This window comes from Eucalyptus grandis, chromosome 11, assembly GCF_016545825.1.
Source record: "Eucalyptus grandis isolate ANBG69807.140 chromosome 11, ASM1654582v1, whole genome shotgun sequence".
NCBI classification, from domain to species: domain Eukaryota; kingdom Viridiplantae; phylum Streptophyta; class Magnoliopsida; order Myrtales; family Myrtaceae; genus Eucalyptus; species Eucalyptus grandis.
Window position 1 is genome coordinate 31,712,365 of NC_052622.1, and position 19,112 is coordinate 31,731,476.

The window sequence follows — 19,112 nt, forward strand, 5'->3', positions numbered from 1 at the left end:
CCTGATGGTAGTAACAGGAACCTGAAAAATGACGTAAGCGCAACAATAGCAGCTTGCAGAAACTCATTGTCTAGATGACCTTCCAAGCCACAGCTGGAAACCTCCACTTTGAATAAATCATCCTTACTGCCTGGGCTCTGGTTGATGATAGATATGATGTGCTCAAGAAAACTATAAGCAAGCATGGTGTGCTGAGAAAATGCCTGCAATGAAAGAGGAAAAGGAAAACATGACATTACAACTCAGAGATGAAACAAATAAGCCATTTATCAGTGCCAGGATACAAAATAAATAAATAAATAAATAAAGCATAAAAATAATCATGCAAACGCCAGTTGCTTCATAAAAGAAATAAAATTATATCAAAAGATAAAAAAATTCCATAATATCTGTTGAAGTTTTTAAATATTAAATAATGCCTTCACCTGGGTTGGAAAATATAACATGATATCAAAGTAGAAGGTCCGGAGTTCACATCTTCAGGCCCCTATTTGCCTCCTCTTTATATATTTTTACACTTCGCCCCTGGCCCTATGTGTAAGGAGGAGTGTCTGAACATTTTGACACACCTTAACCAACCTAAGCCTTTACATTGGACATTTATAACAATGTCTCATAAGATTTACTATACATGAGAGAGTAATTTTCTTAATGACCAAGAACAAACTCCCAAAGGCAGTTAATATTTGTTTAATTTCCTAATCTGATTAAATGGAAGGGATGCAAGTAATAAGGCCTGCATAAACTCCCAAAGGCAGTTAATATAGCTTATGAAATTATTCAATCGTTTTTCCCCTTGTAATGGAATGTTGTCATTTATGCATGGTTTACCAGGTTATTCTCCCACAAACAAATATCTCTTCTCCAGATTTTATTTCTTTAAGAATTGATCATTAATCCGCATTCTTTGTCAAAAGATGAAACCTAGTTTTTAACTCTTAACATTAATATGAGTACGTTAGAATGGACTTTGGCCCATAGACTCACCCTCCAAGGACTAACTTGGTATGAGAGTTACGGCATGTACCACATGATGTAGACATCCTACAATTTCACTGCCAGAAATGGTAGTGCCCCCAACAACCCACAACACAATGACCACTATATTGAACAGAAACCAAGAAAAATGCATTCAATATGGATAAGGTAATGAATCGTATAACAATAAATTGTAGCTCACATAAAAAGCATCCTGCATAGGCCATCCACCACGTAACCTTGATATATCCTTTGTAACTATGTCCCTCCCTGCAGCAGCCACTACTTCGTTGAAAACGGCCTTTGAACTAGTATTTTCAGCAAGAGAACAGATCTTTGGACAGTTAAGGGTACTCTGTTGAGGACACCAAGTGATAAAGGACAGCACATACAATACTGAAATTGAAGATATTGCTATGTCTCATCTTCATCTAATTATACTGCCTATAAATAGCAAAAGATACGGCACTGAGTGTTTCCAGGCGTAACTGCTTCTCAGCTACATGATTTGCCGCAGACAGCAATGATTGGGTTGTCCTGCATGTGTGAATCACAAAGTATAATTGCCTAGATGATTATGTTAAATGAAAATACTCACACATTTTCCTTCTCTTAGTTATTACCTCGAAACATCATTTTCATTTAGTTCAGCCCCCCTCTTAGAGACAAATTCAGTGACTGCCTGAATAGCCCCTTCCGCCGATTGCTTTATTTTATCACAAATAGCTGTTGTGCAACCAAACAGAGTAGATAGCAGCTACAATAATCATCAATAATAGTCTTAGTCCAATAATGATTAAGTATACTTTGGTACCATGAGTAATCATGAAAGATGAATTTTCTACCTCATCTTTTGTCAGTAACCCACAGACAGAGGAAACTATTCTATTGAACACCTCAGAGGGATCGATAGAAGCATCCTGTATACAAATAAAACCAATATGAATACTTGAAACAACTGATTCCCACTGGTTGAGCCTCACCACTAACCACCAACTCTTTTCCTTAAGACAACCTCGAGTGGAGATATATGCAATGTTAAAAAAAAAGAAAGAAGAGTGCATGAACAGGGGAGATCTGAATGGACTTACGCTCCGTAGTATAGCTATGACATCCTCGAGAGATGATAAGGCACTATAGGATGATTCCACATCCACGACACTAGCAGTTACAGGCCGTGGAAGAGAGAGGGAGATACTGAAAAGTTGATCAAGAATCTGGGAGTGGAGACAAGAAATTGACAATATCACATTCAGGGAAAAGTAAAGAAGAATTCTTGATGGGACATGATCCACCAATAAAAAGTTCACCAATAAAAAGTTGTTGGTACTTGGTAACTGGAACAATGACATCTGTTGCAAGAGACCTTTTTTTTGGGTTAAATACAAAAAAGGGATAACTATACTAACTAATTACTAACCTCAGCTGAAATCTTCCTGACTTCAGATTCTGTGTCTGCACAACGTGGTAGATATGCTATAACCCTATCTCCCAGTGATAACCCTTCACGACTTGGCAACACATATGCCGCTGTTGACAAGAACTAACAGATTTAGGTCAGTGAAAAATAAACAAATTCAAGAAGCTGTAGCAATTAATGTTATTACTTGGTAAGCTGGAAAAATTCCCAAGCAGGCCACGGTCAATTTGCTTGCTATGAGTACAGGTTCCATGACAGCCCAGTGAACAATATCCAGTGGCACAAAGCATGCGAAACTTCGTAAGCATCTTATATGCTGCAAGACAGCCTCTTTTTCTTTGATAATCCACTGGGGAAGCAACGTATTTATCAATCTGTCTCAATATATGCAACAGCTGCTCAGCCCTACTTCGTCCATCTTCTCCACTAAATGTAAAACAGAGTGGTTATCAGAAGAGCAATACAAATTTTACTAGCAGACAAGTAGGGATTGAAGACAAAACCAACACTTAACACTTCGAAAAACGTTAATATTTCAAACAGGAATAGTGACATTGTCATCACTGTTTTATCTTACAGTGGATTAAATGCCACTGCCCAGAGCCTGGTTAATCATATTAGATGTATAGGTACAAAAACTAGCTAACAAGATAGATGGCCATAGTGTAATGGAAACAGATTAGGGAGAAAATGGAAGACATACAATAGACAGATCAATATTCAAAATAAGAACTTCTGTATCAGCACACATTTTGCTGAAACATATTGTAAAGCCCATTCCCAAGTATCGTAGTTCAATACTATAACTAGTCTGTCAACACTTTTTATTTTGCTCAATAGACTGCTTGTCCATGGTCTATCTGAGCAGCTCTCATCTAAGCTGTGTTAAAAGTAATATAAAGGCAGATTGAAAGTTTGTCTGTACATCCTAGCATGTGTTGGCCAGCGCTTTGTTGTCATCAGGGGGAGGCACTCTCAATTCATTGAGGTTTGTTACCACCTGCTAGCACATGCTGGTCAACATTCACCCCTTCTTCTTCATGTTGCCCAAAGTAATATTATGTGCTCAAGAAGCTTTCCAACCAAAGAAAGCCAACTGATGAAGATAAATCGCTTTCCATGGCTTTCTAAGGAAAAGCTATCCTACCACATGATTCAACTCCCATCATCCCACAAAAAGATTTACAGAAAGTGCAGAGCCTTTAAAACTATTCCAGACCAACACATTACCAGAGAAATGACAAATGCCTCCCTACTCCTTGCAATAAGAAGTTTCAAAAATCATCCTTTTAGCGCCATATGGCCACATTAGATGTCACCCCAGATGAAAATTCTATTTTCCTTACCAACATTAATAGAAGTTCAACACGAAAAACATCCCAGCCCTCTCTACTTAACCTCCATAACCTGGAACTATGTAGTGTTCTTATATTTCTGTTTCTCATGAGAGTTTTCATGTTTCAGCTTAGTAGATAATGTTTTTATAGGGATGTATGTTCCACTGGAATGAAGCCACTCAAACATGAGTGAGGGCTTTTTTAAACACAGTATCGCCATGGTACACAAAATTCAAATGGCCACCAGCATTGTGTACTGGCCATATTTGACCATGTCTTGCGTAGCGCAGAATGTTAAGCTAAACTCTTAATCACCTTTCAATCCTCCCTATGTGTTGCTTTCCCAAACTACAATCCTGTTTGGCAACGTGCCAAACAGTGCCAGATTCTGATTTTTTGTTCCCAGAATCAGTTCGGGACGAGATTCGCGTTTGGTAAAATTTTTGTTCCGGGGAACAAATTTGTTCCCGTGAACGATTTTGGACAAGATTTAAGAATAAAAAAAAATTTGATTCTACGTCCGAGAATCAGAAAAAGAATCAAAACGTAAAACCCTTGTTCTTCTCTTTCATCATCTCGGTTGCCATCTGCCATCGCCCGCCACCACCCGCCGCCGGTCGCCGGTCCGGCGAGGTCGCCGATGGCCAGGCTGGCCTCGCCCAGCCCCGGCGAGGCCGGGCCGGCCACCGGCGGGCGGGTAAGCCTCGCCCGGTGGCCGGGTGAGCCTCGCCGGCAGCTGGGCGAGGCTCGGCCTCGCCAGATCGGGCGAGGTCGAGCCTCGCCGGTGGCCGGGCGAGCCTCACCCAGCTGCCGGTGAGGCTCGCCGGCCACCGGCGAGGCCGAGCCTCGCTCGGCCGGCGAGGCTCGGCCGACGAGGCCAACCTCGCCGAGGGTCGGCGACGCTCCGGTGAGCATCACCGGCCCTCGTCGGCCGGTTGCCGGTCCGGCGACCGGCCAAATGAAAAGAAGAATAATAAAAAAAAAAAAAAAAAAAAGGAAAAAAGTAAAAAGTAAAGAAATTATTTAAAATTTATTTAAAAATCAAAAGAAATTAATTTGGAACATAATCAATTAATACGGTACCAAACGCAATTCTATTCAAGAATAAAAAATTTTGAACAGTTACCAAACGCGTTTTTTTACTCAGAATCAATTCCCGGGAACAGAATCAAAAATAATCATTTCTAGTCAAAATCAGCTTCCGGGAACAGAATCGTTGCCAAACGCGCCCTAAACTATTTTACATTCTCTTTATATTTCTCTCACTCGCATCAAGAAATTTTTAGCAAGGATATCATCAAAAAGTTCAGGCATGAGATTAGACATTGTTATTCTTATAAACACATGGACAATCAAGTGCAAAAAGCAACCCAGTACAAGACACTAAAAACCAGGGGAAAATGTCTAGATGCTCCTATTACTTTATTCACTCATATCTTCATTCCCTAACCCTTTTGTATGATTAAAGATCCCTGTGTATCATTTGACAATGCACAAAGCGGCCACCCATCCATTAATTGTTACATCTCCAACATCAAAGAACCAATTATACTTGGAAGAATATAAGACTACTTTTAAAAAAGCAGGAAGCTGACCCCTATCCTTAACCTCAGTAAACAGACCACCAATATATACCACTAGAATGACAGACACCTAACCATAGATGAAGAGAGGACATTATCCATATTGTAACGGTACAACAGGACCCAATTTTAATTTTTTTTTTATAAAAAAACATATATCAGGGAGTTAAGTTAGTTATCCACCAAAGTCCAGGTAGAGAATGGCTATATTTCCCCAAAAATAAATGACAAGCGCTTGATCTTAGAATGTTACATACCTTGTGAGAAGAATTGCACATAGAAGATCAATCAAATTGTTTATCAGAGGATTTACAACATCAATTGGATCATTTGGTAGGGCAAAGAACCCCAACGTGGCCTGTCCAATTTTTGGAAAGAGAGAAACAACACTGAGAGAAATACAAGGTAAATGACTAGAGTTGGAGCAAATAAAATGAGAGCACAGGTTTCAACCTTCAAAACATAGTTTCTTGTCTCGATTGTTAGCTTTGGCTCCACAGAAACTAAAGTAGTACAAGCACTCAAGGCAAGTGCCTGTACAATATCCAAAGAAAGCAACTCGATAAGGTTGCAGAAAATAGATTATAACCCTTATTTGACACAAAAATAACAATGTAGGTACCTGAGTAACACTGATTTGACACAAAAATAATCAATCAACGTTACCTGAGTACGTAGAAGTTCTAGATTGGAATCTGTCCAACCATCATTATCATCCCTTCCCATCAATGTTAATATATAATCTAGCAATTGATCCCTTCTTTTCAGTGGGAATGGTGCACCACTTTCCGCTGCATTTATGACAGCGCGACCTGCATCAGAAACTCACCATCAAAGCTGCTGCAAGATTCACAAAACTAACAAAATAAACCAATGATTTATTTAATATAATGACAACAGAGAACTCAATCCCTTCAGTTCACTGTCATTTAATTGTCAGAAACACAGAGTCTTATTGTCACTCAGGCAATCATCTAAGGAAACATAGCAACAATGCTCTCGACAGTATGAAAGTAACTCAGACACTGCTCTAATATAATAAATGTGCAAACTTCAAGAAACCACCTGACTGACAAGAAATACCATCGATTTTGATCATCTGAACATAACATGTTCCAAATCCGTCATTCATGACCTTTTAAGTGAAAAACTTGGGCACTTGCAATATTTTCACCATTAGAATAACACGACTAGCAATCTCCATTGATTGCTTTAGTAAGTTTATCAACTTGTCAAGCATCCATTCTGAAGCAACTCGAGATTTGATATTAAGTCTATCTTCTAATTTTCCCACATCTTGCTAGTCACCTACTTTTAGTCTATCGGTGTCTACTGTTCATAGAACTTGAAATTCTATAAATATTTTATTGACACTTTCCTCCAAGCATGTTGCACAAACAAATCTAGGAATTAAAATGATAAGGCTAGCACTAAGAACACACCTAACAAATCAATAGCAGTGATAACGGCCTGCTTTGCAGTAGGGTGCTGCACATGAAGAAGTCTTGAAAGCATATTGGTCCCCTGCAGTAGTAAAAAGGTGCAACGAAACAATAAGCCATAAAGATCATGAACAAGGTTGTTCTAATCGTATCTTCTACAGCTAAACTCATACATAAGCAGAAAAAGGTTAAAACATAAAAATTTTATATACAAATCAATAATCAAAGCTTAATATCATTTAAAGAAAAACAGTAATCTATAGGTTGGGAACTCCAGATTGGCAGCTTCGCAATACATTGATGCAGTTTGCAGTTAGTTCAATGACCTGTCTTTTTTATCAATGCATTGAGCTATGATTTTTCTTAACAGTTGATGCACTGGACAATTTTCCAGCTGATTTTCCAATGTAAGTTACGTAATGTAATCTTCTCATTGCACACACTCATTATCCTCTAATTCAGTTGTAAAGATATTCATTCTACTTCTAGTATATTTCAGTTGTTATCACACAATAATCCTCATAAAAAGGAGATCAAGAAAGAGTGGTCATACAACAAGTGCATCGATCCTAGCTTGGATTACAGTTGATGGAGCATATCTTGCAGCATATCCATACATCAAAGCTAAAGCAGCATGTATATCATCAGACTCCATCCCTTTGAAACTATCTGAAAAGAAAGAAAGGAACCTGCAATAGTTGAAGTTGCACTTTTTATAGAAGATCAAAGAGAGTGAACAAATTTAACTAGACAGACAATAATAACATGCATGGAAACAATAAAAATAGAGGGAATGACTGCAACTAATTCAGCAATTAGCCCTAAAATTGGCTATTCAGTTTACTTTCTCTCCACTCCCCTTCCCAAGAATAAAAAAGGTAAAGAAAGAAGACAAAAAATTTCAATGCCATTCTCAAAAACTAAGGGTGTGGAGAACTTGGGAACCTATGGAAAGGGTAGGTACTAAAAGGTCACGAGGTAGAGTCCAGGTTCGAAAAGATCAGACTTGGAGAATACATGCTAGGTCTCAGGGCATGGCACTACACCACCATGTACCCAGTAACATATACAACAGTACATGAATGATTCAATTTTCAACAAAGTCCTCTCTTTTCAAGTTACCAACTTTTACTGTAATAAGCGTACTTTGTGCTTTGAAACTTGAATCTTTACGATTAAGTATAATTTACTAGTGTCCCTAGGGAACCTGCAAGCATGGCCCTAACTACGAAAAGAACCTGTAGATTTCACAAAAATATAAAATTTGACCATGCTGATTGTTCATCAGCAAACATGAAAGAATCAAGTTGGCTGTTCAGAAAAAGATAAGTAAAAGGGAAAATATCCTTCTCTCTAAGATGGCTTTCCACATTTTCACACAAAATCGAGCCGAATATGGTATACCCACCTCTGAACAAAACTTTGACAGACATTATCCAGGATATCCTTCAACTTTTCTAGTACAGTATCTAGGTGAGATGCCGCAACCTGAAGCAGAGAGAAGCTAACTCAAGAAAGCAACTACAACATGAATAACTTAATAACAAAGTCCTAAATTTAGAGTACCAGTCCCATGGCTTTTGCTAAACCAAGCCTGTTAGTTGGATTTGAAATATTAGCTTGTTTATACATCCAGGCAATCTTGTCATGTACATAAGCTCTGTCATCAACTTTCTGAAGCAGCACACCAAGACACCTGTCGAATGATGAAAAGTTCATATAAACCATTTAACATATGCATGCTAATGTTCAATAAACAAATACCAGGCAAATGCAGCTTAGTTAAATATCATAGGCTGGTCTCGCTGCCAAAAATGTACAAACATTCAAAGGAAACCAGTAAAGAATTCAATATGTAAGACCCAAAGTGAAAATATATCTGGAAATCCAAAGAAAAAGTCTATACCAATTTTCGAGCAAATATTGGCATTTTCAATAGAGAGCTGCCACAGTTTATAAGCTTAAGCTACTGGAATTAGGTGGGGTAGTTTAAATTTTAAATACTCTTATCACTCCCCATTACATATACAATGGTCTTTGACCTTTGACCTGCCAAAATATCCCACATCACTTTACTACAGAGGTTGACTAGACTCTGCATACATGCTCTCTCCTCTATGTAATAGCTTAAACTTTTGGGATGCAATTTCTTTCATAGTAATTGGATCCAAGTCTATTATAATCTCCCATTCATCCATTACATGTACCGCCCACAAAGTTAACTAGGCCTTATTTCCATGTAGTGCATGTTTAATAACCCAGTTAGACATTGAAAATTGATAGTACTACACTTCATAAGACTAAACATGTTTGATAAGCATCAACTTAAAATTGGGAAGTTTTTTTTGGGGGGGAGGTTACTCAATTCATCAAATAGTTTTTAAAAAAAAAAAAATTAATGGCAATCAGAATCCTGCAAATACATTTCTAAAACCTACCTATAATGACAATCGTTCTATGTTAGGTAAGAAATTGGTAATTTTCAACTATCAAAATTTCAATTATCATCATAAATCTTTATATATATATATATATATACTTAGAGCATTTAAGATTATCTACACTTACCCGACAAAAAAGATTATCTACACTTAAGATTTAGTACTAAATTCTCCGTACTGACTTTTTCAGTTTCATCAAAGAAGCCTGTAGTCTCCCTCCACCATCACTTGAACTTTTAGGTTGAGCTTTCCAACATGACTAAAGTGCGGAAATTGAATATAATGAGTAAGAAAATAAAGGGGACAGGACCTCTACTCTGATACCATGAAGAATTTATGGGACCAACACCCATTATTCTCAAAATTTAAGCTTTTAGAAGAAAGTGTTCTTTATTATTCAGAGACTCTAACAACTAACAACAGAAATGAAACTTCATTTGGTGATGAACAAAATAACTAAAGTCATAGGTCGTTCAATCAAATATGATAGCAAATACAACTCACCCAAGTCATGCTTAAATACCTAATCAAATGGGTGGACCATCTTTCCTCATGACGAAAAAGAGCTAAAATCCAAATACAAGATGAAGTGGCCATTAACACACCTCCTCTCATTTAACCTAGCCAATTTCGATTGCCTATAGTCATTTTTCTAAGCAATGCATTTGATGGTCATCAAGACAGACAAGTAACTCAACTTTCTCTGTTATCTTCCCTTTATCATAGAGCTTTGGTTGGGCTTCAACAACTGACTGCCCAAATGCACTTCACTTTTCCTTTGGGAGATTCTATGGTCCAGTCCAGCAATTTATGGACCCATTGTGTATGTAATATAGACGATTGGATCAAAAGGGAAAAAATTTCAACTGTTGAATGATTATAAAAAGATAAATTATGGACATTTAAGGAATTTTACTGACTAGAATATTGTCAAATTTGCTATCAATTAAAGAATATTACAACATAAGAGAACATTTACTCACTGATAGGTTCTTTAACTTGACAAACTAAGAAGTAATGTTAAGATCATAAAGATAATTTACTGAGTACAGGAAAAGATTTATGATAAATTCAAGTACGTTATGATTCTTCATGGAAAGTCAAGTTATCTAGAATATTTAACCTCATAAGAATTTAAGGTAAACTAATAAAATTGAAGGATGGTTATCAACTTGTTTACAAGGACTTATAGGAAGATTACAAAGGTTAACGACACTACCATCACTTACGACAATGTAAGGTATTTTACTATGCTATTGGTTGATTATTAAGTGTTACCATCTTTATATCATGATCACTCTAGACAAATTACAGTCCTTAAAGGAATTTTACTGGTTAAGAATGCGGACAAGTTACGACAGTTACAGATAAATTATGACACATGCCTATAAGTATAAGCGACCTCGCAATAGTTTTACATAAATTACAATTAATTTTCTGAAATTTTAAAAACCTTTGCTTACATGATCCTAGAAGAACCCATTGTCCTTGTTATGGTTCATTACACTGTAAAACCTGTTACATCCTGGATGTAGATTAGCCAAGTCTCCACATGTCAAGAACCCTTACAAGTTATAACTTAAAAATTAAATTTTTACTAGGAAATGAAATATGGAACCATCCTCTTGGTGTCAAAACAATTAATAATGGGTGAAGCAAACTAAGGCAAGCTATAAGGGTGCACTTTTCATTGATCATGTAAGGTGTGCATGTAATTGTGGTACACAAAGGCCAACAACTAAAAGAGTATGCTTGATAAGGTCAGGAACAAGTTGACTTCTATGTTTCACCAAACATAATTCTATGGAGGGTACATAAATGACAATTTCAAATGCACATATTAACTTATGGAACACAAAAGGATGAATGAAATGTACAAGTGAATTTAGTGTTTTCTGAGTCACAGTTTATAGGAGTGGCTAGATGTTATAGGATCTCAAGAGACAGGGAGATGAAATTACTCAAAGACTACATCTTTACTCAAAAAGCTTAGGAAAACATTGCATAAAAGCTCCATTTATAGATCATTCAGTGACAGAACACAACCCTAACCTAAGCTAATACTTACCTAACAGCTAATTCCTAACATCATTAATTGGACTTCAACGCTGTCCCTCAAGTTCAAGCATGCCAATCTTGCAAGTAACATGATAACAGGAGGAACAACTTCCTTCCGCCACTGAATCATCATGTAAGCCGGACCTTACACAGCATAACGGATGTGAATACAATAAATTAGGTTTAGGACAACGACAATCATGTTAGTAGGGCCTTACACAACTGGATGTAATCCCTGTCATCATTGGATTTGACAGAGAAGTAGTGAAGAAACAAAAGAGAGATTCACAAAGACACCCTCTTCCTCACACAACTGTTGTAAGAACATGTGACAACCCAGCACCACAGATTGCAGCAAATTAAACCACATCACAGCTAAACACTCAATCCTCGCTGCTAAATGGCAGTTGGCTAGCAGGTATGCTGTCAGGTAAGTACTAGCTTAGGTTAGGGTTGTGTTCTGTCACTGAATGATCACAATGACAAAACAGCAACATACTTCAGGGACCAATAATAATTTCAAGACACATCCACATAATGTTCTTAAGAATATCCTTGAAGGAACTTAACAGGATTCATTAAATCTAATCATGAAAATAAGTGTTGAATAAGACAAGTTGTTATGGAATCAGAGACTTACCGGTGAAGTAATGCAGAATGTTCATCATCAGAGGTGTACAATTCATATTGTCTGGTGAAACTATTTCCAAGAGAAATCACCCAATCAATGTCTTGGATCACATCCAAGGATTCAGCAAGAAACTGCCAGCAGAAACAACAATAGACATCATTGGCTATAGTACTATAACCACGAGAAACATTGTTTGTTTATCTATTGCCATGGCTTCATCATTTGTTTCTCCATTATCAGAAATAAGTCAAGTCAATTTTCTTTGCACAAAAATTAAGCATCTGCCACATTAAAAGCAAGGATGAACAACTGGACAAGACCATAATAGATGTAAATATCAACCAGTTAGGCTATCATCATCCTATACGGTTTCAATGATAAAAAACAAAAATGAGAGAAATGACAGGATAGAAGACTTTAAGCTGGCCAACCAATTGAGCATTTTTAAAATCAACATTAATAACTTCAATCAACATGTCAACTTGTTAAAAATTCATGATTAATAGACTTTAATTTCATTCTGATTCTTCTCTTGAATTATCTAGTGCCAATTGAGTGTCTTAGAATATCAGGTGCATTAATTGTTGACATGCACTTATTTACATTGCTCACACAATTCAAATCATCTATCACTTCATGATCACAATTACCATAATCTGGTGTTAAGTGTCATGAACACCATTTCAAAAACAAAATCCTCTTTGAATAGTTCACACTCTTTTTATTTCAAACAATTGAAAACTACCTTGCAAGGTGCAAAAAAGCCACTAAAGAGAAAAAAAAAAAAAAAAAAAAAGAGAGAGAGAGAGAAGAGGAAGCATACATTAATAATCATGTCATCCCACGTTTCTTGATATGAAGGATCCAGCTTCAGGTCCTCTGTGTCACTAACATATGCCTTCATTTTTGGAATCTAGAGCTTCCAAGAAGAAAACAAATCAAACTTTATGAGTAACTATTTTTTATACGGTCTCTCCTAAATAACAGCACAACCAGATTAACATGGAAAATTTATATAATGGCTATCTCCTAAATGCAATTTCATGCAAAAAGTGTAGGAAGTTTAGGTGAACATATATAAATAACTCGATTTTGCTGAGATTTCCTAGAAAGGAGATGAACAAACCTCTCCAGCAGAAGAATATGCAGAAATTTTCTTCAAGGTATAGGGTTGGTTCCACTTTACAGGAATTGATGAAAGAGCAATTTAAGTTCTGTTTTCGAAGTTTTTTGCAGTCATTACTTAGGTTTCAAGTGTCCTTAGAGTATTGCTTTACCATCCTAACTAGGATTCCTATAAATAAAGAATTTTGTGCCTATTTAGTTTTCTTTAAGGGTTGTGAACAGGTTAGAGTTTTCATATTTGAGCAAAGTTTCTTTTCGGGAGAGTAGTCCATTCTTTTTCCTGGCCTTGAAGTCTGGAAGACAATTGTTTTTTCAGATTGTCATTCCTTTAAAGTTGTTATTTTGCTTCTTCAAATCTTTTATCATAACCAAACACTTTATTCATGTCTTCTTTACCTGCAACATTAGAAAAAATAAACGGCAATACATACTTCCGTTGCTGAACTCACCTCATCCTGCCAGAACAAGTTGACATTTCTTGGAAAAAGAGGTGCCAGGTAATACAGAACCTGTGACATTAAAGAGTCGTGTGAGAATAACTGAACACTTGTATAGTAGAGTAATTAGTTTCTTGCATGCTTAATTGTTCAAAAAGGAGAAAAGACAACCGCCAACTCCTAAATTACAATATTCTTCTCATCTGAAACAAGAACTGACACATAGAGTACTTCGTCTAGCAAAACAAACTTCCATCTTATGAGAAATTGTTTCTGCCATTCAAACTCTATTTCCAGTATATAGCTAACGAAGGCTCCAGAGCTAACGTCAACAAACTTAAGCTTCTGATAGACAGCATAAGAGATAAAGCCATACTTACTGCTAAAATATGAGTTGCCAGTTGCTTTCGTTCTAAAGGATCATGAAGAAGAACCACCAAGCGGGCAAAAAGCTCCTAATTGTTTCAACACACACGTGATGATAATTTTCATCAAACATCAGACAACATAAGAATTTGAAATTCATTGTTAACTCTGGCACGGCCCCCACCTCAGGAGAAGGAATATCAGGACGAGCTTTGCAATCACTTAGCACAGTTTCGGTATTATTGTAAGTTTGATGTCTGCATAGTTCTGATATACATCTGCAGACCTGTAAAGAAAAGAAACCCCTACAATCACCTGAGAGAAGGCAATGCTTAGTGCAAGCATCCATCCGCTTAAACATGCACAGGTTTCAGCCCAGTTGAACAATGTTGAACAATGTTGAACAATGTTGAACAAGTTAGTCAGAAGGCAGGTAGACTTGAAAAAAAAAATCGATTCAGAGTAAGAGTACTGCTGCTACAAACATAATAACTGATGAAACAGCAAATATTTAGAAGAATACTAACTGTGGCCACCGCACTGGTATACATCCTTGGAATTATCATCTTCAAAAGAAAAGGCCAAAGAATATGCTGCAAGAAACTTAGACATCAGTAAACTCAACTATGATAGACCACATAATAACATGCCTAGGGATGAAACTGGCCCACCTCCATCTCAGGAATCGTTATTGTCAGCAAAAGAAGACCTTTCTCACAAATTGCCCTTAACTCAGCTGGATTAACCACTCCAATCTTCACCTGGAAGCCAACAGCATGGTATTTAATTATTGCACATAAATAGCCCAATACGAGTTATGATTATATTAATTAACTAAAGCAGTATGGCCAGGTCCAGACTTCTCATCAAAGATTAATAGGAAAACAAGTCTGGCTTTAAGCCAATCAAAACCGTGAGAAGCTCAAAAACCAACGGTGTAGTGGGAATTTAATTAAGTATCTTTCTTAATCCCCCCAACCAGTAGGCTATAGGTATTCCTGTTTTTGAAAGCTTTCTAAGTTTTTCGAAGGGTGGGGTTGGAGATACTTGGGGGCTCCAGCCCAAGTGTATACCTCTTAAGGACAAATCACTTTGGTCATTAACCATTAGATTTCCATCTCTGCTCTAACTTAGCACAGAGATCACTCCAATGCTTAAATTACATGATGCAGAACGCTCTCCACAAATCTTTTTACTGCTTTGTAATCTGTCTACATCTCAACTAACCTGGATAGAAGATGAGATTAAGAAAATACATCTTTCATGCATAAAAATTTAGTGATTCAAAGTTGTTATTTCAATTAACAGACCCAATCCTGGCTGCCACAACTTTCTGTCAGAGGTACTCTGTCACCCATGGAAAACAGCGCAAAAAAGTGGTCGACTGATGTGAGAGATATCAACAGCACCTCTTGACAAAATTTCTTCACAGATGTTTCATAAGAAATCTTCACCTAAGCAATTCTCATGCCCCAAATACAGCTCTGGAGGGTCGCTAAGTATGCTCGGATCTTCCCAAGCCAAGGAAAACAGAAGTCAATAGACTCGCATTAGCTTTCCAACTAGCTTGCACAAAAATATCATCCCTCCACCTCTTAAGACATATGCTCAATATACATTCCAAGAACAACTCCTGACATACAACGGTTCAAAACACCATAGAACAAGTCGAGACTGCAAGTCACCCCACTTTCAATCGTTATTTTCCTTCCAGTCTCCAGTTACATATTTATGTAATTAGGTCCAGAAGTAGTAGTCCACGTGTAAGTTTTGGCTTAAAAGCAAGTGTTAAGAAATACGATAGATATACACAGTAGGCCCGTTTCCCAATAACTAAGATCTGGTTTCGCACAAGCATCAGAGTTAAGATATATGTGGCTATGTTTTATGAGGGCTCGAGTTTTTTCACAGCATCCATGTTATTCAAATAAGGGCTATAGACACTTTCATATAATATCAAAGGGAGATGAAGCATCAACTTATTTGCAGCAACTCAAATGCCAATCACGAGGAGCAAGTAAGCCATCCGTCTCAAAGCGTTTCAAATTTGATCAATATCTATGAATATATTCTAGGCAGTCAGAGTTAGTTCCTTCATCTCACATCTCAAATATATTGACTATAAGAAATTCAACATTTACAGTCAGAAAAGAACCTCCAATCTCCTATTCTGGATCTCCTTCGAGCTTTCATGAGCAGTTCTCTCATAATCTGACAAAGCACAATGGCGGACAAGGTACTCCACAAACAACTCTCCAGATGGACCGACCAAGTAACAGTGTGAAGCCATGACTACAATCAGCTACGATCAAACAAATTACCTTGTAAGATGACTTTGGAGGTGTTATTGCTAATAGGGACCATGAATTAGCTGCAATACCTCTGAAAGTGCCTTTCGCACACTCAAACTTTGCTCATCTAATAAAGACTTCACAGCTTCTACTAGTGAAAGCCTTTTGCTGTGCCACGCTTCGGACAATCTTCAGTGTAAAACAGAAAGAAATTTGACCCAGCTAAAAAGCAAAGATAAAACCAAAGAAACTCTGGGACAAAAAGTTGAAACCTTGGTACAAGATGCTTCAGAACACAAATTGCACCAAAAGTCAAAGATTCTTCTTTCAGCCTGCATTTCTAATGAAAGAGACAATACAATGACTTCAATTTAAGGTCCAACTCAGCTGCATCTAAAGACTATTTGCCAGAAAAAAATTAGATTATAAGCCAATATTAGACACATATGACTTTTGCCAAACTTCTAAACCATATAATCACATTCAAACTCTATGCAATACTAAAATAAACACTGACATAACAAAACGAAGATTCAATGAGTATTTTGTCATTAGAAGTAACTCACGCTCATGAGGAACCCAAACAAGTCTTCAGGATATACAGAGCCAACCGTCAAAAAGCAGCGTTGAACTTCATTGTATGTCTGCACAAAATAAAATATATGAAAAGAAGATAATAACAAGGATTTTCTAGACAGCCACAAACCATTACAGAACACACCAACTAATTTACTAAAATGACCCACTGTCAGTCCAGGAAAGAATATAAGAAGTTATCCTCGTTAATGGTAATGAATCATCAACAATGTATCATCAGAAAATAGTTGCTTTTTTTTTCTTAAATAATGTGTATGCTTTGCCACCACCATATGCTGAGGTTCCTCTTCATTATTTTGCTCTCTAGTTTTTACGTACATCTTCCTCCTAAGAAGAGCACTTCAGCAAGACCAGAGATGCCATTCTAGTTTCTTTTCAAGTTTGTCTTCTTTAATCAACAAGACATGGGAAGGAATGGTGCTATTTCAGTCAAGTTAATGCCCAGGAAAATGTGGACTCTACCAACTGCGCCAACTTTGTTATCTCTTTCCAGCTTTCTTCAGATGGCTCAACAACCACAAGAGTCATGAATTTGCAAAAATTGCATAGAGAAAACTGCTTAGCTGACATGCGATCGCACCTTCAGTCCAACTGAGAAATCTGCGCGTTCTTTGCCTTCATTATTTACACAAACAACTGGAAGTAGGGTAGACAGTATGACTGTAAGATCCTACACGAAAATGATTTTCATCAATTTCTCCAGCAATACATAAATTATAAGCAAGTCTGAACTATTCTTCCCAGAGATACTTAACAGAATAAGCAGTAACAGCTTAGTTTCAATTTCATAGCGTCAGTCCAGATGAAACATTTTAAGCAAATGAACTGGATTAAAAGTTGACTATAGATGCTTTTATTCATGAGTCATGCCATACATTCGTGCAGTTTCCAATTTGTATCCACATGACATAGAGAAGCACTTTTTGCTCCTCCATGGAACAGAGGATGGAGTGAGGTCAAATATTGCAAACAGATATTTCATCAGAGAGGGTGCTCTTTAACTCCAAACACAAATTGATTTAGTCCCTCTTCAAGCAACCTACCCCAGCTAACCCCGGACACCCACCACAACCATCATCTTCCTGTGACTTGGTATTCAATACTTGAAAACTCTATCACAAGCCGTAGGTCACTATCAGAGTTGACAACAATAAAGGCAGACCTTGTTCACATACTCCACAGACTTGATGAAGGATGATGAAAAGACAATCTGAGCTATGAAGTTAAAATTGATGGACATGCTCATTTTATAAGTTCAGCCAAGAAAATAAAGACAGGTAAAAAGAGAAGAAAATTTGATAATGCATACTGACCTCAAAGTCAAGCAAAGGAGGACCACTTTCAGACATCAAAGAGGAATATAAGACATTATAAAGACTGCATGTAGCCAGGTATGCAGTTTCTTGATCTCTTTTGTACCTATCATGAGTAAGTACAAAAGACATATGAAAAGGACTGAGATTGCAGACCCTGTCATGAGTCAATACCTGCATGCATAAGCTTCTAGTATGCATATTTGCAAACTCATTTTATAAGTTGAACAGGAAAATAAACACCAAATAGTTTCTTTTGATAGTTAAGATTAAGCACAAACAAGAAAAGCATGAGACCGTCACACATTGACGAGCTATAAATATGAATCATCTTCTTCAAGCAATACAAAGTAACCATCTTACAAATCTAACACTGTGGGAACTAGCTTTGGTAAAGCCCCTTTTAATTGTGTGCGATTGATAAGGCCAACCATTTGTCCCAATGCTTCCACAGAAGTTGTTCGCACCTATTTTAGAAGGAACAGATCCAATGAGAATCTATTTCTAAACAGCAAAAATAGGCAATTAAATCAGTCAATCAGCTTAAAGTTACTGCTCAACAAAAACAAAGTTCTATCCCCACTAAACGAGGTGTTCATGCGCATCCTCTTACAGATACATTATTACCAAACTTCCAGTAAAATCCAAGTATTCCACCATTACCCTAGCACTAACTCTTTTTTTTTTTTTTTTTTGGTAAGAGTAAGCAATATATTAATCTTCATCAGAGCTTTTGAAAACCATTGTTTAACACATTAAAACAACCTCAAAGGTTCAAATGAGTTTCTCTCACGTTATGTTGATTTATACCACTTGCTCCTTGGAAAAGATAATTTCCACTTTGATCTGCTCATGAGTATCTACAGATCCATCGAAGCATTTGAATCTTCATAATACCCATTTTATACACATCTCTAGGCTGTCCACTATCTCACAATGCATCCACAACCTTATACTTCTCCTGGAGAATTTATCCTTAATCTTAAGCGGCATTCTGTAGCCATATAAGAATTAGATGCCCTTCTCCACTTGATTGATCCTGCTTTTATAATGTAGATGAAATCTCCATCAATATTTGCATTTTATGCAAAAT

At 37.0% G+C, this 19,112-nt stretch overlaps 1 protein-coding gene across 4 annotated transcripts in view; it reads right to left on the bottom strand.

The window, feature by feature from the left end:
* The window catches only part of LOC104425942 (protein SHOOT GRAVITROPISM 6), a 41,432-nt gene that overhangs the window by 11,076 nt on the left and 11,244 nt on the right, over window positions 1–19,112 (bottom strand). For 3 of the 4 annotated variants that reach the window (XM_010038820.3, XM_010038819.3, XM_010038821.3), the window contains 29 exons: window positions 18,383–18,486; window positions 18,020–18,125; window positions 17,287–17,376; window positions 16,676–16,753; window positions 16,382–16,449; window positions 16,199–16,298; window positions 15,974–16,120; window positions 14,490–14,579; window positions 14,346–14,411; window positions 14,003–14,104; window positions 13,833–13,907; window positions 13,465–13,524; window positions 12,714–12,803; window positions 11,900–12,021; window positions 8,327–8,456; window positions 8,169–8,248; window positions 7,314–7,449; window positions 6,761–6,842; window positions 5,985–6,130; window positions 5,772–5,852; window positions 5,576–5,676; window positions 2,586–2,824; window positions 2,399–2,508; window positions 2,070–2,195; window positions 1,824–1,898; window positions 1,602–1,735; window positions 1,443–1,515; window positions 1,181–1,312; window positions 22–203 (listed from right to left, as the gene is read on the bottom strand). In XM_010038820.3, the coding sequence (XP_010037122.2) occupies window positions 22–203; window positions 1,181–1,312; window positions 1,443–1,515; window positions 1,602–1,735; window positions 1,824–1,898; window positions 2,070–2,195; window positions 2,399–2,508; window positions 2,586–2,824; window positions 5,576–5,676; window positions 5,772–5,852; window positions 5,985–6,130; window positions 6,761–6,842; window positions 7,314–7,449; window positions 8,169–8,248; window positions 8,327–8,456; window positions 11,900–12,021; window positions 12,714–12,803; window positions 13,465–13,524; window positions 13,833–13,907; window positions 14,003–14,104; window positions 14,346–14,411; window positions 14,490–14,579; window positions 15,974–16,120; window positions 16,199–16,298; window positions 16,382–16,449; window positions 16,676–16,753; window positions 17,287–17,376; window positions 18,020–18,125; window positions 18,383–18,486 (3,125 nt within the window). The remainder of the gene's footprint in view (window positions 1–21; window positions 204–1,180; window positions 1,313–1,442; window positions 1,516–1,601; window positions 1,736–1,823; window positions 1,899–2,069; window positions 2,196–2,398; window positions 2,509–2,585; window positions 2,825–5,575; window positions 5,677–5,771; window positions 5,853–5,984; window positions 6,131–6,760; window positions 6,843–7,313; window positions 7,450–8,168; window positions 8,249–8,326; window positions 8,457–11,899; window positions 12,022–12,713; window positions 12,804–13,464; window positions 13,525–13,832; window positions 13,908–14,002; window positions 14,105–14,345; window positions 14,412–14,489; window positions 14,580–15,973; window positions 16,121–16,198; window positions 16,299–16,381; window positions 16,450–16,675; window positions 16,754–17,286; window positions 17,377–18,019; window positions 18,126–18,382; window positions 18,487–19,112) is intronic. The other variant, XM_039305489.1, reaches the window with a different exon arrangement.